Source organism: Haliaeetus albicilla, chromosome 18 (assembly GCF_947461875.1).
Source record: "Haliaeetus albicilla chromosome 18, bHalAlb1.1, whole genome shotgun sequence".
Lineage (NCBI taxonomy): Eukaryota > Metazoa > Chordata > Aves > Accipitriformes > Accipitridae > Haliaeetus > Haliaeetus albicilla.
In genome coordinates, this window is record NC_091500.1 from 12,246,178 (window position 1) to 12,270,392 (window position 24,215).

The 24,215-nt window shown below is 37.6% G+C and overlaps 2 protein-coding genes across 7 annotated transcripts in view; one reads left to right on the forward strand and one right to left on the reverse strand.

Annotated features, from left to right (window-relative positions):
- Positions 1 to 22,685, forward strand: part of SMC6 (structural maintenance of chromosomes 6) — a 40,926-nt gene extending 18,241 nt beyond the window's left edge. The window contains exons 18-29 of one of the 2 annotated variants that reach the window (XM_069805748.1): positions 2,022 to 2,182; positions 3,907 to 4,042; positions 4,976 to 5,056; positions 8,589 to 8,759; positions 10,461 to 10,598; positions 11,340 to 11,485; positions 12,172 to 12,297; positions 13,755 to 13,860; positions 15,157 to 15,309; positions 17,054 to 17,151; positions 18,472 to 18,590; positions 19,612 to 22,685. In XM_069805748.1, the coding sequence (XP_069661849.1) occupies positions 2,022 to 2,182; positions 3,907 to 4,042; positions 4,976 to 5,056; positions 8,589 to 8,759; positions 10,461 to 10,598; positions 11,340 to 11,485; positions 12,172 to 12,297; positions 13,755 to 13,860; positions 15,157 to 15,309; positions 17,054 to 17,151; positions 18,472 to 18,580 (1,425 nt within the window). In that variant the 3' untranslated portion in view covers positions 18,581 to 18,590; positions 19,612 to 22,685. Of the gene's footprint in view, positions 1 to 2,021; positions 2,183 to 3,906; positions 4,043 to 4,975; positions 5,057 to 8,588; positions 8,760 to 10,460; positions 10,599 to 11,339; positions 11,486 to 12,171; positions 12,298 to 13,754; positions 13,861 to 15,156; positions 15,310 to 17,053; positions 17,152 to 18,471 lie in introns of both variants that reach the window. The other variant, XM_069805747.1, reaches the window with a different exon arrangement.
- The window catches only part of VSNL1 (visinin like 1), a 92,983-nt gene continuing 91,180 nt past the window's right edge, over positions 22,413 to 24,215 (reverse strand). For all 5 annotated transcript variants that reach the window (XM_069805752.1, XM_069805749.1, XM_069805750.1 and 2 more), the window contains exon 4: positions 22,413 to 23,388. In XM_069805752.1, the coding sequence (XP_069661853.1) occupies positions 23,191 to 23,388 (198 nt within the window). In that variant the 3' untranslated portion in view covers positions 22,413 to 23,190. The remainder of the gene's footprint in view (positions 23,389 to 24,215) is intronic.

Here is a 24,215-nt window from a genome sequence, read left to right on the forward strand (position 1 = left end):
GTCAGTTCCCTGTAGTCTGGGTGTTATCAAAATTTGCAACCAGCCCATACCAGTTATAGCTGTAGCAGGCTTGTGCTTGAGAGTTCAAAAGTTCCCTTTTAGATATTTAACCATCTACTCTTAAATATGAAATTATCAGCCACCTGTTAGCATTCACAGCCTAATTTATTTTTCATTGACCACAACAACCAGAGCCCCTTTGGACTTGGCAGTGTTAAAGCATTTGAGATGAGAGTGCAAAGAAACATGGTTGTGGATAGAGTCTGGTAAAATAAATAAATAAAAAAAGCAATAATCGGTTATTAAGTAGGATTTGAACGAGGTGACTAGCAACTGGCATTGAATTAAGATTACATACTATTTTGATAACAATCTTTTTTGATAACCATAAAAACATGTTAATGAACTGTTTTCTGCCACCATATGATTTCTGATCTAAACTGTTTTTTTTATTTTCTGTTACTACTGAACATACCAGCTCCTGCAGATAAGATTACAGGTAAAATGTTCAAAGAAAAATAGGATGTATGTATTTTCATTTAAAGAAAGCAGCAGAACTAATGAAGCTTACTTTTTGTGGATTCTGTTTTTCTCCAAAACTACTTGTCCCAGTTTGTCCTCTGACATTCCTACTGGAAAAGAGGCAGTTTATGCTCTGTCTAGTGCAGAGCTGATTGACTGTTTATCAAGTGTGGCTGTTACTGAATGGGATATGTATCAGCTGAACTTTCTAGGCTTTCCTAATGGCAGGAATGCTAGTTTTATTCTTCCCCCTCTGCCTTACCTAACTACTGATTTTCATAACATTATTATCTTTGAACCTGCCTTGATTTTGGCTGGGACAATTAATTTTCTTTCTAGTAGCTGGTATAGTGTTATGTTTTGGATTTAGTATGAGAATAATGTTGATAACACACTGATGTTTTCAGTTGTTCCTAAGTAGTGTTTATTCTAAGTCAAGGATTTTTCAGCTTCTGATGCCCAGCCAGCAAGAAGGCTGGAGGGGCACAAGAAGTTGGGAGGGGACACAGCCAGGACAGCTGACCCAAAGAGGCCAAAGGGATATTCCATACTGTGTGACGTCATGTACAGTATATAAACGAGAGGGTTGGCTGGGCAGGGGCGGATTGCTGCTTGGGAACTAACTGGGCATCAATTGGCGAGTGGTGAGCAATTGCACTGTGCATCACTTGTTTTGTATATTCCAATTCTTTTATTATTATTATTGTAATTTTATTACTGTTGTTATTTTCTTTCTTTCTTTCTTTCTTTCTTTCTTTCTTTCAACCCATGAGTCTTACTTCCTCCCCCCCCCCCCCCCCCCCCCCGACCTATTCTCTCCCCCATCCCACTGGGTGGGAGGGGAAGCAAGTGAGCAGCTACGTGGTGCTTAGTAGCTGGCTGGGTTTAAACCGCAACAGAGCCCAACCTGAATAATTTCAACTGAATCTGAAAAGTTGAACAGGTATGGTGTGGAAGAAATGATACTTCTGAATGGATAACATGATTGCCTTGGACAAAGGCACTTGTGACCACTTAGTCTGGCACTGGCAATATTGTTTTTTACAAGCATGTTTCCCCAAAACTTAATTGAATATTGTTTGACATGCTTCACGGCTTGCTTTGGAAGATTGTTTCCTGTATGTGTATACCACTTTTGATAATTAAATATGTCTGTGCATAGTGACTTTTTGGTTACCGATTTCCACCCCCACCCCCAGCAAATTATAAGGGACTCTTTATACTATGGAACATACAATGCAGATAAATTTCTTCTTGAAAAGAAATGGGCAGCAAAACTAAGGAGGTGGGTTTTGAGAACATAAATGTCTTATTCAACTAAGAAAAGCAGATTCTTGACATAGATTTTTTTTTTTCCACATTCTTTCATTACTGTATTTCTTATTTTTCATTAGGAATTGAAATTATTCCTGGATGAGAGCTTCTAGATAAGTTTTAAATTGATATCTCTAATTATGGTTGCTTTTCTGTTGATATGATAAGGCCATTGTATTTTTCAGAGTAGCCGTAAAGCTCGTGAAGTAATGCAGTTTAATCGGCCCCCAAAAAATTGTAGAGAAGCTTTCACTGCTGAAGGTGATCAAGTATTTGAAAGACGGTATTACTCTTCTGATTATCTCAGACCCAAGTTCCTAAGCAAAGATGTTGAAGCGGAAATAAGGTTAGCATCTTGTGTTGTATTTGTAAAAAGTGCGCTTGTTGACATGAATAGTGGAATTGCGTATTTGTCTATTTGCACATACACTAATCTCCAGTCTCTCCACTTTCTTTCTGAGACTTACACTTCCTTTCCGAGAATTCTGGGAAACCTCTTTATTTCAATGCCTTTCTGTGATAGGTACAAAACTGAGTTGTACCTAGATATTTTTCAGCTTGTGGCATGTAAATCTTGCCCAGCAAGTAGGGATTTGCTGGGTTGAATGCTCCAGGAAATCTAGTTACCTTCCTTTTTATTTTACGCTTGCTGAAAAAGAGTGTGGAGTCAAAGCTGTTTCTTAAGAAATGTAATACCTGAACAGTGGTATTGTAGTTTACTGTAAAGGAAGCCTGATTATTCAAACCAAAGTTACATTGGCACATGTAGGTCTACTGGTTTCAGTCTTTGCATCTGTGTTTTCTCAGGCTTTTGACTTCACTCATGGTAGGCATCTCTGATGAGCTTCACTTACCCCTCCCCTGATTTTATTTTTTAGGATTTTTCTCATTACTTTCAAAATGGTAGTTTAAAAAGCCAAATGTATTTCAAAGTTTACAAACTTGAACTGTCACCGAGCAAATTGGTGACAATAGAATACTTTTAATATGTCTGTAATATAATCTGAGGCTCAAAATAAAATATTTACTTAATTTTAGTATTAATAGCTGATAGTGTAGACTGAATTGAATATTAACAATTTATTTCTGTAAACTCAAAAGTTTTAAATATGTCAGTTATCTGTACTTTGTTTATGTCAGTATATAATGAACTTTAAGTAAAGATTATCTGAACTTTCAAAGTGTTATAGGCATTTCATTACCAATATTACTATGGGGGAATGATGTAGGCCAGATAAAAAGGAAAAATATCTTCCTCCCCATTCAGTATTTAGCCTAAAGCAATGACACATTTATCTGGAGTAGTATATGCAATTTATTAAACATTGATTCTGGGGTCAGACTTAATCAGTCCATTTCATGCATCTATAACAAAAGTTGGATTAAACACTTGTATTAAGATTATTATATTTTTTTTACTGTAATATTAGTAAAGCTTCCCCTTTCTTTTGCAGGGGTAAAAGACACAATCAAAGTCTTGCCATCTGTAAATAGTAATAAAAAATAGCTTAGTTTTGCATTTCAGATAGTTTTACCACAAACTGAACACATTAATTGTGGAAATCTCTGGATATGACCTCCTTTGTAGAAGGAAAAGTATAAGACTATCTAAAATACTATTTTAACATCTCTGTTACTATGTTTTTCTCTGACTGGAAGTGTTTTGTCCTAACCAAAGTATTTGTTTTCTCTCAAGATGCAGTAGTAGCATTTTTAGAAGTAACACCGCTGCTTAGTTCAAACATTTGGCCTGTTTGTGAAAATTGCTAACAGAGGTTACAGATGGTTCAAATACATGAATGGTTTATCTGCTAGGCATTGTACTAGGACCATTAAGCAGCTATCTGCTGGTTAACTGAGTTCTGCTGTAGAGCTTTGGTGGGTTTTTTATTGATTGTTAAAACCATCCAATGCATAACAAACTTAAGATCTTTTTTTTTCTAGTGGAGTGCATTTTTAGCCTTTGTCTTGTCATGCATTTAGTTTTTCTTTGTGTATTTCTCTGTGTGTGTGTGCAATAAATAATATCTGTGTACTATGTAATATCTCAATATCACTTTGTTTATAAAGTCACTTGGAGAAAGAAATTGAAAACAAAAAGTCACAGTTGACAGCATCTCAGCAACGTTTATATTCCACTGAAAATGAGATTAGGCAGAATGAAGATCATCTTCACAGTCTTCGACGACGCCAAAAAGAACTACAGGTAAAAATAGGAACAGTGTTAGTTTTTAGAAACTGGTCAGTCTTTCTCTATTTCATTTCGACTTCTGCAATGTATTTTGAGTGGATGATAGTTTTTAATGTTTATCCCTACTTTTCTTTTTTGCCTTCATGTTGTTTACTTTTGTAGTATGTTTTCGTTATTTAGGACAGAGTGATAGAGGCCACATCAATCCTAGCATATGCTGCTTATGCTGCTGTTTCTGTATGGTATCTTCCCTGCCCCCCGCCCCCTTGTGCTAAATCTCACAAATTTCTACTGCCTTTTTTTTGACACAGATAGAAAGTTGTTGCAATATTTGATGCAAGTTTCTTTTCCCTGCTTCCCCTTCCTTTATCTCTGTTGAGCCTTGCCTCTTCATTCCCAGAATCTTGTTTCTCTTCATGCTCTTCATTTATATTCTTAACCCATTTTAATATGATGAATACTTCACCTTTAAGTTTTCTTATTTTTAATTTCTTTATAAACCGTTTTACAACTACTAGTTTTCTTTGTTTTCCAGTACTTCTAGGTAATATGTGTATTTGTGGTGGCCAGTGATGTTACAGTTAGGCAGCGTAAGATAATACGTACTGTATAAGGTTATATTCAGTAAATTACAAATAAGAAACAGTAAAAAACCTGGCACATGGACTTAAATTGCTGAAAATAAATATTTGAAGGAAAAATAAAATATATGTTATTCAGTTGTCATGTGGAATGGAAATACAATAATAACTTAATTATTTAAAGTGCATGTAACTCTCAGAACAAGTAACATCTAAAAAAATGGATTCCATCGGTAAGTGGGAAAAGTTCTGTTTCTTGTAGGTACTAATGAAACTAAAAGATGAAATATCTTGCTTTCTGTGTTGACTTAAACGAACAAGTGTGAACTTTTCTCTTTAGGCTTAAGAATATTTATTTTCTTTTCAGATAAAAATAAGAACAACAAATGCAGAAATAGCAGACATCGAAAATATGGAAGAACACCAGTCAGTGGACATCCGTACATTAGTAAGAATAGGTTACCAAATTATGTCTAATAAGGATGTGAAATGTCTTTTAATGTTGGCAGTGTTTTGGAATAAGCAGATACTGTAGATTTTCAATTAGTGTACAAGTTGGATAAATAGTGAAGAATGTAACACTTTATAGAATATCTACAAATATGGCAATGGCATTATCTTCGTTACTTTTGGTGAGTTTTTCTCCCCTCTTTCCCCCCCTTCTCCCCCCTCTTTCCCCCCCTTCTCCCCCCTCTTTCCCCCCCTTCTCCCCCCTCTTTCCCCCCCTTCTCCCCCCTCTTTCCCCCCCTTCTCCCCCCTCTTTCCCCCCCTTCTCCCCCCTCTTTCCCCCCCTTCTCCCCCCTCTTTCCCCCCCTTCTCCCCCCTCTTTCCCCCCTTCTCCCCCTCTTTCCCCCCCTTCTCCCCCCTCTTTCCCCCCCTTCTCCCCCCTCTTTCCCCCCCTTCTCCCCCCTCTTTCCCCCCCTTCTCCCCCCTCTTTCCCCCCCCTTCTCCCCCCTCTTTCCCCCCCCTTCTCCCCCCTCTTTCCCCCCCCTTCTCCCCCCTCTTTCCCCCCCCTTCTCCCCCCTCTTTCCCCCCCCTTCTCCCCCCTCTTTCCCCCCCCTTCTCCCCCCTCTTTCCCCCCCCTTCTCCCCCCTCTTTCCCCCCCCTTCTCCCCCCTCTTTCCCCCCCCTTCTCCCCCCTCTTTCCCCCCCCTTCTCCCCCCTCTTTCCCCCCCCTTCTCCCCCCTCTTTCCCCCCCCTTCTCCCCCCTCTTTCCCCCCCCTTCTCCCCCCTCTTTCCCCCCCCTTCTCCCCCCTCTTTCCCCCCCCTTCTCCCCCCTCTTTCCCCCCCCTTCTCCCCCCTCTTTCCCCCCCCTTCTCCCCCCTCTTTCCCCCCCCTTCTCCCCCCTCTTTCCCCCCCCTTCTCCCCCCTCTTTCCCCCCCTTCTCCCCCCTCTTTCCCCCCCCTTCTCCCCCCTCTTTCCCCCCCTTCTCCCCCCTCTTTCCCCCCCCTTCTCCCCCCTCTTTCCCCCCCCTTCTCCCCCCTCTTTCCCCCCCTTCTCCCCCCTCTTTCCCCCCCCTTCTCCCCCCTCTTTCCCCCCCCTTCTCCCCCCTCTTTCCCCCCCCTTCTCCCCCCTCTTTCCCCCCCCTTCTCCCCCCTCTTTCCCCCCCTTCTCCCCCCTCTTTCCCCCCCTTCTCCCCCCTCTTTCCCCCCCCTTCTCCCCCCTCTTTCCCCCCCCTTCTCCCCCCTCTTTCCCCCCCCTTCTCCCCCCTCTTTCCCCCCCTTCTCCCCCCTCTTTCCCCCCCCTTCTCCCCCCCCTTCTCCCCCCTCTTTCCCCCCCCTTCTCCCCCCTCTTTCCCCCCCCTTCTCCCCCCTCTTTCCCCCCCTTCTCCCCCCTTCTCCCCCCTCTTTCCCCCCCCTTCTCCCCCCTCTTTCCCCCCCCTTCTCCCCCCTCTTTCCCCCCCCTTCTCCCCCCTCTTTCCCCCCCCTTCTCCCCCCTCTTTCCCCCCCCTTCTCCCCCCTCTTTCCCCCCCCTTCTCCCCCCTCTTCCCCCCCTTCTCCCCCCTCTTTCCCCCCCTTCTCCCCCCTCTTTCCCCCCCCTTCTCCCCCCTCTTTCCCCCCCCCTTCTCCCCCCTCTTTCCCCCCCCTTCTCCCCCCTCTTTCCCCCCCCTTCTCCCCCCTCTTTCCCCCCCCTTCTCCCCCCTCTTTCCCCCCCCCTTCTCCCCCCTCTTCCCCCCCCTTCTCCCCCCTCTTCCCCCCCTTCTCCCCCCTCTTCCCCCCCCTTCTCCCCCCTCTTCCCCCCCCCTTCTCCCCCCTCTTCCCCCCCCTTCTCCCCCCTCTTCCCCCCCCTTCTCCCCCCTCTTCCCCCCCCCTTCTCCCCCCTCTTCCCCCCCCCCTTCTCCCCCCTCTTCCCCCCCCCTTCTCCCCCCTCTTCCCCCCCCCCTTCTCCCCCCTCTTCCCCCCCCCCTTGTCCCCCCTCTTCCCCCCCCCCTTCTCCCCCCTCTTCCCCCCCCCCTTCTCCCCCCTCTTCCCCCCCCCCTTCTCCCCCCTCTTCCCCCCCCCCTTCTCCCCCCTCTTCCCCCCCCCCTTCTCCCCCCTCTTCCCCCCCCCCTTCTCCCCCCTCTTCCCCCCCCCCTTCTCCCCCCTCTTCCCCCCCCCCTTCTCCCCCCTCTTCCCCCCCCCCTTCTCCCCTCTTTTCCATATTTCATATATTGCTCTAGGGAAGGATCATGGTAGTATGATGGTTCCTTCAAAGTTCTTATTCTTACCCATGTGTTCTTAGAATGTGCATATAATAGTTCAAGAACAGAAAAAATGTTTGGTAATCTATTGTGATTTGTATATTGATGGCCATGAATTTCAACTGATACTCTGCAATAAGCTAATGTGTAGATGGCCAAGATTTAAATTCTGGGAATCATGCTGATAGATGTTAATAATAATCCTGACTACAGTTGTTTCAGTTAAATTCCATTCCACTATTTTATCTGGGATCAATGGGAGGCTAAGCTGCTCAGATTTTTTTTTGTCACTTCTGATGTTGTCACAGTCTCACACTTTTTCAGTAGTCTGTCTTTCAGTGTGTGTGCGCACGCATGCATGAAAGTAAACATTTCAAAATTTACTCAAAAAGTAAGGGATTGGTACAGATTCTGTAAGCTCTTGTAGGGTTTCTCTTTTCCAGATAATCAAGTTCTGTTGGTTTAAAAAAAGTATATTCTTTGTCCCTTTGGTGAGATGGAAAAATAGTCTATTACCTTTCTGTAGCAGATTATCTTCCTGTTTAAAAATTATTGGACACTTGCTTTTTCAGCATCAACATTTTTACCATTGCCTTCTGATTAATGGTCTTATGAACTGGTAGATTTATAGATTTGCTTCTCCTTATTCCTTTCTGATCACTACTATGGATTAATTGCTATTCTTTCACTTGGTATTTGTCTTTCATTGCTACTTTTTAATTTCACAATTGTTTGATTGTGAAAAGGAATCTTAGCAATACAAGGTATCACATTTTTTTCCAGGTTTTGGAATATTTTTCTATTCAAATCAGAAAGTATGTGTGATTATAATTTATTAGGAATGGTATAATTTCCTAGGGAACAGTTATGAACCACTTACTCTTTCTGTATTCCTTTGTATACTGGATGTATATACTCTGTCACAAATCTGGAGGGAAGTTACCTTGTTCTTTTGTTTAAAAAATTACTGTAGTAAAATATTAGCATGGCTAAGTCTTCACAAAATTCTAGCCCCTTTATTCTTTTCATTACAACTCCCAGATAAAGTCCCCTTAATTTTCAGTCAAATAACTAAGAAATTCCACTTTTTATTTTGCAATTTGGTTTAGTGGTCTCCTACAAGATCTGCCAGTCTCTTCTTTTGGGCTTTTTGGTGGCAACTACCTGAGTTGCTAGTATTCTTATCACAGTATTGCATGTAATCTTGTACCCTGATAGTGATAACAAAATAAAAATCTTGTACAGTAATTTGCAAATGTATGTCTCCTTTTATTATTCTTCATTTTAATATATTTTGACAGGAAGATGAAGCTGAAGAAAATAAGGGTAAGATGGAATCTGTAAAAAAAGACATGCAGCAACAAAGCAGAAAAATGGAAGAACTGAAAAATACTCTCCAGTTAGCTGAAAAAAAGTTAGAAGAAATGAAAGAAAAAATTCATCAAGTAGAAGAACTTGCTGGTCCAATTAAGGTAACAATTTGATGTTGTATTTTTAATTTGTTCCCTTTATGTGGCAAGAGGTTAAAAGGAGGCAGGAGAAAAGACTGTGCTCCTTCCTGATGCATTTAAGGTCTACCTATGAAAATGGAAATAGAGGATGTCAAGAAATAAGCTTGGCGATATTTTGAAGGTGATGTTGATTGTTAAGTGTAGTTGCTGTAGTATTTTATGTTTTAAAGAGAGTTTGTTTACAGGTATTTTTAGTCATGGACTGAAAAGGAAGGAAAAATAGTTTCCTTGACTTCCCTTTTTAGTGCACCACATTTGTTGTTTTGGCTTATTTGTTTGTTTCTGATAAGGCCTGGCTAAGAGTGTTCATAACTCTTTGATTTTCAAAATAGCATTTGAAGTTCTATATGAAATGGTTGTTTTTCTATAAAGTTGCATAATCACAGAAGGTACTAACATAGCTTTAATTATTCAAGACTACAGAAGACACCTAGAAATCATAGAGAAGTAGTAAGACTCAAGGTAAGTAGCAGAGTGGTGACATGCAAATTTAATATTGGCAAATGGAAGGCAATCTCACGTTGCCAAGAATAAATGGTTTGAAAATGGAAAACAGAAGTAAGTCTAGCATATTTACAGCATTGTAAACTTGTAGAAGGATGGAATGAGGAAAAGCTTAGAAAGACCACTATAGGAACCTCTTATATGCCTCACTTAAATTGTGTATTGCTATGTAGTCAGCCCAAATTAAAAGAGCAAGAGCAAAGAAAAAGAGGAAGGAAACAGGTAAGGAAAAAAACTGATAAATATATTAGCTATAATGTATCTATTATGGAAATTCTAAAGATATGTTTTATTTAAAACGAAGAACCATGTAAGGAAAGAGAACAGATTGATTCAGAATTTTAGGACATTATTGCTCTTAATAAAGAGTACTAAACACAATAGAGGGCAACTCTTAAATTCCTGAAAGGATTTTAGATTAGATGTACTGGTATGTGTTCTACAGTTGTTTAATGAACTGTTGACGTATAGCAAGTTGTGGCTTTAAGGCAGCATTAGAAAAAGATAAGAATATCCATTATTGGTGGTGGTGGTTGGTTTTCTTGTTTGTTGTTTTGGTTTTTTTTGAGGTGTGGTTGTTTTGTTTTTTTGTTTTTTTTTTGTTTTTTTTTTTCTTTTTAAGATAAGCCATCTAGTTGACAGGGATGAGGAAGAAAATTGTCTTCTAATTTGTCATTCTTTGTGTCTGCTTCTCTGGAAAGATATGATACACTTCAACTGTATAAACACGTAGTATAGAAATTGTTATAGTCTACATCATAGGTATAGCAGGGCACTGAATTTTCACATAGAAATGCAGTTCTGGCTGATGTTACACAGGTATCAGAAGTTCTGGCTAGAATGTAGTGTAAAAAATAAGCTTATTTTTTGGAGGTTTAGGAGAAAGAATGCCTTTTTTCCAAAGATTAAAACATCGCCTCAAGATACAATTCCTAGAAACATTACAAGCATGTATTATGTCCTTGTCAGAATTGAGTGTAGGCTTTCTGATAAGTTGCTGTTAAAGTTCCTGGACTTTAGAAGGAGTAGTCTTACTGAAAGCAAAATAAATTAGGCAGTGTTAAAAACAACATAATTACCTGTATTAAGCCAGTAAACATTAGAGAGATGCTTAGGAATCTACCCCAAACAGCTCACACCCTGATTTATTCCAAACAGGATGAATTAAACCAAGCTGACTCAGAAGTGGAAAACAGTAAACGCCGTTTGCAGCACTATGAAGACAAACAGAAAGAACACTTGGCTTGCATAAAAAGACATAAAGAATTACTAGCTGCCAAAGAAAAAGAATTAGAGGTAGGTGTGGGGTTTTTTCTTTATTGAAGTCAAATGTTCATGATCCTTCTAATATTTAATAATAAATGATTCTACTTGTGCAACATACAGACCATATTAATACTCAGCTATACTGATTATTCTCTCAGCTATGTCTGAACCTGACTATCTAAATCAAGTAAAACTAATTTTGTATTAAATGAATCTTTTTGTCTGGCAGAGCACCATTTCTGTCTTGACAGATAAGTTAGGGGTTATCCACCTAGGACTATTCTATATTTTGCAATGAAAAGATTATAATGACTTAACCTTAAAATTTGTGTTTTAAGTTAAATTGAATAACACTGGTTTGGTGTTTTGAATGCTAGGTTTTTCCTTGTACAGACCTCATACCTGATCTTTTGAAGACTTAACCTAATCAAGCTTTACTAACTATGAAATCACATCCACAAAGCCTTTTGGAAGACTGTCCTGTTTAAATATGGTGAATTTGGTTCCTTATTTATCTGTATTAGCTAAATAACTGTGAACTTATTAAAGATCTCAGAATGATACAGTTCTTAGGTAGGTAGTTATTTCAGTGCTGTAGATGATGTTAGTAAAATTGTTAATAACTAGGTTTGCTGTAATAAGTACTCAAAGAATGATACAAAAACATTGTTCTTGCTTGGAGACCTTGTTTTTCCATACCACAAATTATTTATTGTAAAGACTAAACAGATTTTTTTTTTAAATGTAACAAAGTTTCAAACATTACTTTAGGAAAAAACAGCACAAGCTAGGCAAATCTACTCAGAGCGCATGGAGGTCAGCAGAACTGTTAAGAGTCTTGATGCAGAAATGAATCGCTTAAGAGAGAGGATAAATTCAGAAAATCTTCGCCATGGAAACAGAGAAGAAATAGTACAGTAAGTCATCTTTAATGTCTAAAGCAGTTTAAGATGGAAAAGATAGGGGAAAGAAGAGTTTTCTTATTGACTCACAATGCATTATACATGTTTTTAGTACTTAAACCATGTACAAAGGTATGGAAACATGCTGTGCTGATTGCTTAGGTTATACAGGTTTAGGAGTGTTGAAATACCCTCTAGTGATTTTAGACCATGACTGTACTATATATATGAAGTTACCAATAATCAGATACCCTCTTAATATTTAGAAGTATCCCAATTATGACTACATGGTGTGAACATAATTCGCCATTGTTGTGTGATGCAATGAGCATTAAGCATACTTCTGCATTAGTTATTCATGCTAGAAGTTAAGCAATTATTTGAGGTTTTGACTGCCGTGTATTTCAAGGAATCACACACCTTGGATATTCTTGAGCATGGAAAGCCCAGAGGTTCATTCTCCTTGGTGTAAGAATTTCCTTTCAAAAGAATTAAAAATAGAAGTAAAACTTAATTTTCGACCACTTCTCATTTGTGAACAGTGCCTTACTTGACTCATCAAATGCTTTTAACTTTAACGTAGATCCTAACAAGGAAGTTTTTGAGTGTTTTGATTATTAAATTCATTTTCAGCATTTACAACAATAGCTTGGTTTTAATGTAATGCATGTTGATCCTAGACTTTCTGTTAATTAAAACAGGCAATTTCATGATGCAAAGGAAAGATATGAGGATGCAAACACTAAAGTAAAGCATTTAAAGAAGTTTATTAGGCTGCTGGAAGAAATAATGACTCAGAGATTCAAAATATATCGGCAATTCTTAAGGTGAGGTAACTTTACTGAATTTCAGGTTTCAGATAAACTAACACGTAGATGTAAGTATGTGCCCATATTCCAGAGTGAAATTTATAGAGCAGACCTGCGAGAATGCGGTATCTTTAAGGTGGTACTCGCAGCAATCTTTTTAACCTAATCCTGCTCCCAGACCCAATACTGTTGTGCCAGACAGTTTAGAGGCAGTCTGGACTGACAGCTGGAAAAACAACGTGATTAGTGGAGGCTGTATTTTGCTTCACACCAAAGGCCTCGACTGTGCTGACTTAATCCAAGGCAGTTCTGTTTTGGTGTTTCAGTGCTGGTTTTGGTCAGTAAAATACCAGCAACGTGCTAGCATTGAAATCATCTCCACCGTCACTCATTTTCGTTGAGTATAATTAGTGGTGCTGTGCTCACATAATTTTATTGTGGGCCAAACACTTTTTCTGTGCCCCGTGCTGAAAAAATTTCAAGATCTTTATTCAGGTTCTGCAATTTGACAGCTGCTTCTCTCATGGAGTGTCCATACCAGGAGTGTACCCCTTCTTTCTTGTATCAGTCCCTTAGTATCCTATACCTATCAATGAAGATTTTTGTGGTGGCCTCCCTTCAAAAGGTCTGATGGTCTGTTTTCCAGTGCAGTTCTTTATCATTTATCACTCCCTTCAGCAGAAACTGAGGGATATCTGTGTTGGCTCTGCTTTCTGTACTTTTTGATCTGGGATTTGGACGTGGTGCCAGGATGATCCTGACAAGTAGTAATGGTCAGGAGAATCCCAACCTTTGCAGGTGGAAGTATAGAAATAGTGGTGGGTAACAGCACAATCTGATGCTTGCCTTATGGTGCCCATGTGTCAAACTGAATCTTGTTCCTAGTGCCCAAATTTGAGTATGAATCCTGCTTTAAGTTGTATTAAAGAACGATAGTTCTTTCTTGAAGCAACCGTGATGTATTGTCTATTGGGGAATTATATGCTAGAATTGGAGGGGAAGGGGGTGCGGGGAGAAATTAATACTCAACACTTCAATTCCTGGAGTCTAGTGGAGTCCGTGTAAGTTCTTTACTATCTTTACTATGCAGTCCTAATACTACATAGGAAAGAAGTGGAATGTGGTGATTTTCTGTTGAAGTTGTGGAAGAATTGTGTAAAAAAAAAAAAAAAAAAAAAAAAAAAACAAAACCCAAAAAACTTCCAGTCTATTGAAACAGACTTCTAGAAAATACAAAGCCTGTACATTGGGATTTCTTACCTTGTTACTTTGTGTCAGTGATTCTCTCCAATATGTCCAGTATCAAATGTCACCTGCTTGAGAGCATAATTGATTTGGGAAAATGTTATTAATGGAGCAGTGCTTAATATTTAAGACTATGATGTGGAACTGTTGATGAAAATCTGTTGTCACTTTTCCATGTATTTTAAAACTCACTGACCTAATGTTTGTTTGCTTGATTTAACTGATGTAAGGCTCCTTTCTTTACGATGCAAACTCTACTTTGACAATTTGTTACGTCTTCGAGCCTGCTCTGGAAAAATACTTTTTGATCACAAGAATGAGACACTTTCAATAACAGTAAGTTATTTTATATTACTTCAATAATCATAATATGTAATGAATTATTTTTTTTTAATACCAGCTGCTAGAACATGCATTGCAAAGGATAGAATAAATTGTTCTCCCCTCCAAAATGTGGTGCTAAATTGTAGGATGTTGAAAACAAGCAAGAATGAAAACCATATTGCCATCTTATATGGGCAGGTTGCTAGATTACATGGAATAAATTTGGACTGTTGTCTTATGCTAAGGATAGGAATTCATTAGCAAGTCATCCTAGTCAGCCTTTCAAAATGACTCATTCCTATTTCACTGCTAGGAAGTTTGCCTGTATTTGTGTGATTGTATAATGGCTCTAGTTGTTATTTAAACAACTTTTAATGGCTGAAAGCTTCAATATTATGTCTTTTCTGTGTATCTTTTAACATACCTCCCAAAAAGTTTTAGTCACGGAGGTAATTACTTTTGTTTCTGTGGGAGACTTCAGTTTTAGGAATTGAGGGCAAAAACGTGTAGTGACAACATAAATACATGTTGACACAGTCTTAATTAAACAGGTGAAGGATAGGTATCTGAAGAACTCAAACTCAGCCCATAAAATGTCAAGTCATTACCTGGCTTTATCAGAATACTTTTTTATAGCTGATGTTTCATTTTTCTCATGCAAGAGATCTATATTTAGTCAAGGAAGGTAAATTGAAAAAAGAAAACAACCCCGCTCAAAAAAAAACCCCAACACCAAAAGACCCCACTCCAAAATAATTCTTTCTTTCCTGCTTAGCTTGTTAAAGCTAAGGTAATTAACAGGACAAGAAAATGCTTAAGTTTAATCTTAAAGGGGGAGTGCCACAAGGTGTCATCATAATCAGTAGAACCAAAGGACTTCACAGTGTTTTATGTATTCTGGTAAAGAGACTGTTCCACCTTTGAACTCCTGCTGTAAATCAATTACCTGCTTTTCTATTGTAGCTGGTAACCATTGGATTTTACTGTAATAGAACTACACTGGTTGACAATTATTAAACATTGTTTAATAGCTATTAAAAATAGAGAATTGAATAAGAAAACACTGGCAGAGTCATTCAATTTGTTCAATGTATTTTACTGTGATGGAGAAAGTTGCAGTGATTTTAGAAAAGTGTTAAGTGGTTAGGAGCCATCGCATTCCATAATGGCAGTGGCAGTGAAGTGCATAAAATTGTTCTCAAGTGATCACTATCTGTTCATGTGTAATGTGTTTGCTGTTAAAATTATGATTCTGTTAGTAAGACTCCATCTCAGGTTTAAAAATTGCTCTAATATTTTTATTTCAAGGTTCAGCCTCGAGAGGAAGACAAAGCTGCCCTTAATGACGTGAGGTCCTTATCAGGAGGTGAACGTTCCTTCTCAACAGTTTGTTTCATTCTTTCTCTGTGGTCCATTACTGAATCTCCTTTCAGATGCTTGGATGAATTTGATGTCTACATGGTATATTTAAACTTAAACTATATTTGCCATTCTGATTTGTATAAATTAGTGAAATCGTTGGGTTGTTATGTGTATTTGGTTAGATTTTTAAACGCTATAGTTAACTGTAAATAATAAATAAAAAACCCCAAACCCCAAATCCCCCAAAACAAAACTTGTTAGGGATCTTGTTCACTTTGTGTAGTGACTTTTGAAGCTTATTCTGTTTCTGAAGTTGGTATCCGGAGCTATGAGCATCTCTGTTACTTTACGTGCTTAAACCTTAGTTCAGCACAAAAATCATAAAATACAACTTCTTAATAGTTCCCCAAACAGTTGTTACTATGTTTGTCACAGGTTGCCTCTGCATATTGCTCTGACAGTTCTGGGCTTAGCATGTGCTTTGGCTTCTACCAATTTTGAGATCTTTGTGGGTTGGGTTTTTTCGTTTTGTTTTGTTTTTTTTTTTTTTCAGAGCAAGTGTCACAACTGAGTTCACTGTTGCTACTCAGAAATTTGTCTTATACTTTACCTAGTAGCATCTTTCCAAGATGCTGAAATGCAGAATAATGGACAGTAAATACTAATGTCAGCTAAAACTGATAAACCTCATCTTTGTGTACAGCTTCCCCGGATAGGCGATTAACCAATTCTTTTATATATTTTTATTTCCTCCTTATTAACATGCAGTATGGTATGGTTTGAGAAAATAAAGAGACAAAGAGTTGATACTGGATTGTTTCATTTTGCCTTCAGTGTCCCTCTCCCATCAATGATTTATTTACTGGGAATCACAGACCTAGAGGGGAAAAAGATAATATACTTTGTATATAAAGAATTTAAAAAAGGAAAGTATGTATCTAAGGTGGTCAAGCAGTCATTTTTCAGCTGAGTTCCAAAGATTAGGTCCTCTTTTACAAGTTAGTCGCGCAGAAATTTATCCATCTGTCCAGAAAAAGGTGGATACTCAGAACCATAGACCCTGCAGAAATCTATGTCATCTATTCCATAAATAATTCCACACAATTTCTTTCTACTGCTGTGCCAGCAAGTGCAACCTTACTGTCTCCACGTTCCGTAGTTACTTTTGGTGTAATCCTGGAGATCCACCACAAGAGGACTCCATCAGCATATACCAAGGGAGATACCTAGTTTCATGTGTGACAATGTATAGAGGCAGAGCTTTGTTTAAACCCTGCTAATAATGGCTTTCCATTACACATCTTTTTCAGTAAGCCTAAGGTTGTGTTCAAAATAGTAATAATAATAACAATAATAATCATAATAAAAACAAGCTACATAATATCTTAGGTTTCATGCAGCCCTTAAATCCTTCCAGGTAATCTTGAGGCAGGATTTTCTAGGAAACATTATTCTACTAAAATACAGTTCATCTCAGCATACCAGTAAAGTAAGAAGTACTACGTGAATATCAAAGCTGATAGAAAAAAATTGTGAGTAGGAGTGTGTGATTGTTCTGATAGAAGCTTTCTATTGTCCATGTATACCAAAAAGTAGAGTTTAAGAATTTCCCAGACTATAATTTGTAGCTTTTAGAATTTAACCTTGATGTTTCTCCAGCTTAGTTTTTATTAGTTTTCTTTAGCTAAGCTTTACTGTGTATGAATGAATTCCAATAGGTTTTTCTATTCTATTAAGATATTTTCTAATGAATTTATTCTTAAGCATTTGTCCTAACTTGTGCAATAATTGACCAGTGAAGTACAGAGTCAGTACCAATGCCTGATAAATCTTTTGTCTTTAGGATATGGTTAACAGAAGAATTGCAATGGATATGATTCTTAAGGTGGCTGACTCTCAGCATCATCGACAGTTCATTTTGCTCACCCCACAACGCATGAGGTAATATTGTTGTGTTGTATTTCCTGGTACAAGAATTACAAGGAAGTTCTATTGCAAGGAGTATAACTTGAAAAAAGTAAACATGAGAGAAATTTTGCTGTTTGTAGCAGTAGAATGTCAACAATTAAGTAGTTCATTGCTGATGGTTCTGGGAATTTAATAGGTTTTTCACTCTTCCTTACGTAATGTCTCTTAATATGGTGGTTCAGTGGGACTTGAATCAGTTTATCTTAAGTAGAACAGCTTTTTGAAATGTTTTATTGTGTAGAGTAGGCTCCTGGTAGCTTTTAGCCCTGTATCTTCCTCTCCCCTCCCAAAATTAACAGATGACTTTGCGTTTTTCCATTTTTCCTATTAATACTACAGTACTTTCAAGATGTTTGTCACTTGAGTTGATTTTTATTTTTTAATATTGCTGATCTAGAAACTGATAACTTAGTCCTTGTTTTCCTTTTTTGATCTAGTAGCCTAAAATTCTTTAAAAACCTCTCTACAAGTCCCTGTTAAAGCCATGCCTGGTTTAAGGGGACAGTCACTGTCTAACCTTCTGCAGCCAACTCTTCTCTCTAATTAGCCAAATGTAATCAGTGAAGCCTGCTGAGGACAATTAAGCAGTCTTCAAAATGAAGCTTTTGAATTGTCTTAATTGTCTTCCCTTACTAAAATCTATAAAAAGTAGAATAATGGTATTCTGTTGTTGTTTAAGTAGAAATGCTTTGTGGGGAATTTCTGAAACCATATTCAATAAACATATAGGAATTTTCTGTATGGTTACTGTTTAAAAACTGAATAATTCAAGTGCAGCTTGGTTTTATTATATTTTGTTACATGTTGCATGTTCAGCAAACACTTAATTTAACAAAAGTACAGAGGCACCTTCAGAAAAAATACATTTAGGATAATTGGTGGAGAAGCCTGTATAAATGTATGTTTAGTAACTTTGCTCATTCTTCGTATGACGTGATTATACATGTATAAAGTGTGTGCCAGTTCAGGACCTGTAAGGCAAATATGAACTGTATTTGATCATTATTTCATTTAGAGTTTCTCTTAAAAGTGCCTTTTCTATAATTAAGGCAGTCTAATCATTAGAAATTACATGATTGAAATAGTTGTGTTTACCTCAAGCTTTTAGTGAAGTCTGGCTCCAGTATCAGTTCAGTGAAGCCAGGACTTCACCCCATGTTACTGTTTCTTAAAACTGTCAAAGAAAAAAGAGGGAGTTACTTAAAGGAAAATATGTAATGGAAAGAATCAAGTGAAAATACTAAAATTTGTGGAGAAGAAACACTGTGTAAATGTTGCATACTTTATGTTTAGTTCTCTGCCTACGAGTCCCCGTATTCGAATTCTCCGAATGCAAGACCCGGAAAGAGGCCAAAGAACGTTGAATTTCCAAAATAGGAATGACAAAGAGGAAGATCAATAAGTATTTCTGTGTATGAATATGGCATACTATTGAGGATAAATGTGTAATGATGTGTGTAAAGTTGTTACTTCCTGACGCTGGATAAGGGGATCTTTTGTTAGATACTGTCAGGAAAAGAAGAGGTTCTCGTATTTTTATTTTTTAAGAGTTATTGGATGTGTACAGACCAAGAATAAACAGTTTTGATGATGAGAAAACCCTGAATGTTCAGTTGATATTTTTAACTAGTACAATTTTTTTATCAGTTGTTCTGTTTTTTCTTCTGGAAAAGATGAAATATATTTTGTATAATTATGGAGTAATATTTTAATAAACAGTGAGAACTGATACTTGTGGTAATGTTTTAGTGTCTCTACACAGTTAAACTTTGCATTAAGTTAAAAATGTTGGTTTCTTCCTAGCTCTGCTTTATTTCTTAAACATGTGCTAATTAATACAGGTAAAACGTGTTTCATTTTTTTCCAGTGGAACCATAGCAGCTGAACATGAGAAACTATCAGTACTTACAGTGTATACTTTCATAATTAGAGAAGTGAAAAATTTATTTGCAGTGTATTCTCTGGGCAGGAAAAAAATGCTTTTATTTCTTCGTAAAGAGTTTATGGGGAAGAGTTTGAGATTCTTTGGACACGAGCTTGTACAACCTAGCAAATTGTGGCTTTATAAACTCATATTCTTATTTCCAATAAACTAAGTTCTTGCACAGTCTGAGTTTGCAGGTATAGACTAAATCTGTAGACACTCATTATATTATAACAAACTGAAGTGACAGAAGTCCTTCCAATATAGAGGAATGAAATAGAATAAGACTTTTGGGAAATAATACAGTAACTTTTTTACAGCACTGTAGGCCTGCATTTTGTTGGGTGTCCCTGCCCCCCCCCCCCGGGACTATACTAGAGCAGTTAAAATAAAATAAACTTGCTTTATTTAAATAATACAAGTATTTACTGGGTATGAGAGGGAGAAAGAAGAACCAGATTTTTCAAACTGCCCCAAATTAACTTTATTTTCTGTTCTCCTTTCTCCAGGAACTTGAAATTGTTGGGAGCTCTTCAAAAGCAATCACTTTTTAGAGTTCAGACATTAGACGTACTTTTTTTTTAATGTTATGGGGATACAAGCCATTGAGACTATTCAGAGAACAGTTCTGCAGTTTCTACAGTTATTTACTGAATAGCAATTCCTCAATAAAACCTCATTGCAGTGTAAGTTTTAACTCGACTTTGTCGCTGAATTTGTTTTAGCCGCTGCACAGTATTTTGTATTCTTTAATGTTGTTTAGTTTTTACACAAACATGTATTAAACTTGTAGGTATCTCTAAAATATGGGAGCTAGATAAGAATTGAAGGAAATACACTGAGAAAGCTAGCTGCAGTTCTAGTGCATTCTAACTGTAGGAATTAAGTCTAGTGATCTTTTGAAGGCTTCAGATGTTTACTTCTGAAAACCCAGGATAATGGGCCAACAGCCTCATAGCAGCCTTGAGGTTACTGACAAAACAGGATCAGGCTTTTTGTTGAAGTGTGTGGCAGAAGAGACAGACAGCAATCATAAATTGAAGTGGGGAGGTTCTGGCTGGATAAACTGGTGGGAGGGATTGCTCATGATGAAGATATGAGGCATTTGAGCATGTTGTCCTAACAGGCTATAGAATCTCCATCCTTGGAGGCTTTCAGGGTCTGACTAGACTGCTGCATCTCCTTCAAGCAGGGAGTTGGACAAGAGACCCCCGAAGGTCTCTACCAAACTAAACAATTCCATAATACTGTGATTTGACGGAATATAAAAGATACTTACAACTTCAGGATTATGTGAAAATACTGGAGCTGGGGTGGGGGGTGGGGAGTCATACAAAGTGCCTGCTTTGCAAAACTTGCCTGGAACACAAGTCTGGTTTGTTTGTATTGGGAGTCCTCAATACTATTATGTGATCATGAACCATGTGTTTAGTTTGACTCAATTTTATGATGAAACTAGAATGTTTCAGACCCTTTTACAATATGAAATGATAGAATGGCATAGCATTATTTCCTCCTGATTTTCTTCTTCATCCAAAAAATAAAGCAAGAGTGCAGAGGCAGGAGAGAAAGCATTTATCTTCATTAGTAGTTTTATAATGAGTTATGTGGAGAGAAGAGCTTAAGGAAAATTACCACATTCCTACTGAGCTAACACTTCAGCTTTCTCCCAAGTTTTCTATAGACTTACTTGAAATACTGGAGCAGTTGGCAACAATTCTGGTCTTTGCTTCAAATCAATAGATTGTATTTATTCTGATCTAGCACTGTACTTGATTAAAATGTGTGCCTGACTGTATAATTATTATAAACAACTGTTTTCATGGTAGATGATTAGTTCTGAATAAACAATTACTGAAGAACTTGCTTGGATGCACTTATTTTTGCAGTGATCCTACTAAGGTCTCAAAACTATCTTATTCTTGGTACTTTAAATACTGAGTTTACTATACCAGCTACCTAGAGAGAGAATTGCAGTGCTGATGTTACATTTTCTGACTGTTTGTATTGTTGGCCATTTTGGATGGCTATGCATTGCTTAACACTGCATTAAAGTAAATGGAGCCTGTCCAGCTACATAAATCTGAGGTGCAGAGAAATGTAGAATGAGGTACTGCTTCTCTAATAAGTATATGTAAACCAGAGAGGCATAAATTCCCAGGAATATTCAACATCTTCTCTACAACTAGTAATTTAAGCCTAAGTGGAAACAATGGGCATATCATTCTCAGAAGTATGTAACATTTTCAGAATGTGTGTTTTTAAGTTACAGCCAAATGTACAAAGTATACCACTCTTTAATTTGCTAAGACTATTACCTGTGTATTCTAAGTAAAATTCTGGTATTAAAAAACGTAGTTGAAAGTTCTGCCTTTTGCTGTTTGTTTGGAATATAAATATGAGAGGATGGCTGTGGTTGTGGCAACAATTGATTCTGTGTTTCCCCCACCGTGTTAGTTAGCAAAAATGTATAAAATTTTGTTGGTTTTTTTTCCCCTCAAGTTTAAGATGAACTTCACTTTTTAAAGTTGAAAATACAGAGAATGATTTGGTTTGTGTCATGTTTTATTGTTTTGATTTTTAGCTGTTAAGAGTACCGTCTCATTTCTTCATAAGGTAAAGAAGAAATATCAAACATGCAATTATAAGATGTTCAGGCTATTTTTTTTTTTAATCCTGCAAGCAACCAACTGTTTAAAGCAACTGGGAAATGTGGTGTAGGAAAGATTTTCATCTGCAATTTCTACAGTCTGCTAGTTCTTGATGCTTTCCTAGGGCTGTGCAGAACTTGTATTTGCCACAGTATAAACTTGATGGATGTACATAGAATTGAAGAGGAAGGTGGTTCTCTTCACTATCCCTTCTCAATCATCATACTTTGATTAATTTATCAGTAAGTACTCATTTTTAACAACATGCATGTTTATATTAAACCCGGGGTAGTTTATTGTCATATGGTAAGAGAAAAGACTCTTACGTAAGGAGGGGAAAACATTAGACCAGGTTTAGACCAAGCAAATAAACTATTTGACTTCCAGCTAGCTTGAAAAGCTGTGTAAGCAGAGGTCTAGTAGGTACACTGTCAAATCTTGGAGGATAAACAGCTGCTCTGTGGGTAAACACAAGAACTACAACTTTTGGTTTCATATAAAATGACTCTTCTAGTGGGCTGAGTGCGTGCAAAGAAGTTTTCTTCATGCTTTCATAATGAAATATATATTTCTCAGTAGTACAGTGACAGATAATTAAAGAGATTGAACTTTTTTTTTTCCTATTACTGTGGTGAAGACATGAAATAAGAATTAGGGGAAAAGGTCAAATGTTATAAATTTATTTTGGGACATATATATTGCAACCTCTGTGGAAGCTTTTGAAAATTCAGGCAAAGATCAATACACTTCCAATAAAACCTTTAAACTTCCAATAAAACAATATTTTAAACATTATATATATATTTATATATATTTTTAATTAAAGGGATCATTTTAGCAGGATTTTCTTTTCTTTATACTGCATTCCTCTGACATAGCTCTTTCCAGATTGAAGGGATGCAAATGAGGTAAGAATTAAGGCAAACCTAAAAGGCATGCAAATGAAGTACATTTATATCCACTGACAATACAAGCACATGTGTGGATCAGACTTAAGAGCTGAGGAACTCTTCCCCTCTGTCTGTCCAGTACTACTTTACAGCAGAATGGTGACATGATTTATAATAAACAGTTAACATTACCATGGGAATTCAATGTCACTAACATTACTCAGTCTAGGAGACACAGAGCTAGCATCAGTAAAACATGAACAATAAATAATATAATTCACTGCAGCACAGGACTGCTGCACAGGCTTCAGAGGAATAGGGTTGTTATGAAATGACATTGCACACATCACGTTGTGGCAGTTTATTTTTATAATATATACTTTTAAAATTCTTTAGCAAATGACATTCTCATGCACACAAGTGTTTCAAACACAAGAAGCAAGTCCATTTATAGGTAGTCCAAGCAAATTTTTGTGTGTGTGGAAATAGCTGCAAACTGAATGGAACATTAAACTTCTGTGCAGTCTATGACGCATTGTACACAAGCTCATTTTTGAATGTCACACTGCAGGAGTAATACAATGGAAGGATCACTCTTTGCAGCTTCTTTGAATTCATCCAGTGTGATCTGGTCATCTTTGTTCTTATCCATCTTACTGAAGATCTTGTCTACCCGTTGCTCAGGCGTCAGACCATCCTCATTCATTTTCATCATTATCACAGTGCCCACCATTTTGTAGATGGCCTTTGAAAAGAAACCAAATGGAAAATTCAACATATGAATTAACCTGATTTTTTGATGTGATCAAATTTTGGAAAGACTTTCCAACAATAAAATGATTGCCAGTTTCCCTAAAAATTTTTGTTCTTTTTTTCCTTAGAATCTTATATCCATATACTTAAAACAAGGAAGAATGTGTTTTACTTTCTTTAGATGTAGATTTTTCGGTGGTTGCATTTTGCATTCTGGAATGAATTTTTTTGGCTTTCTGTTTCACAGTGCAAAACTGTTGTAACCTATTCTCTAGATCAACTGTTTATTTGGCTTTTAATCACTCCTTTGAAATATTTCACATAAATTCTAAATAATCAGTTTTAGAAGTCATCACCTTTTAATAGTTTTTTTATGTGTACATGTGAGCAAAATCTGGTATTTACTGTGGTGAGTAGCTAGCAGATTACGAGGGTGGTAAACTTTATCCTTCCTGTTACATGCTGTGGTCATCTTAAAGCCCATTTGTGAGAGCTCACATAAAATAGCGTGGTATTATCCCTGTAAATTTCTGTAATCATCTAAAGTTAACTTCCAGTAAGGTTTCAGCTACTTGAGCTACAAACCACTAATTTCATGGGTGCCAAGTGATTTTGAGATGGGCTTTGTAAATCCTTTGCTGTCTTCTTATGGTTAATCTGTTCATCAGAAAAAAGAAATAAATTACCTCTGGGTATTTAAAAGCTTATATGCACATATGCACTCAGTAGTTCTCAAAGATTACATCTTTTAAAATGTTAGTGTGCTTGCAGCACTTAGGCATGAGTCAGTATAGGACGAATGTATGTAATGTATGCTTC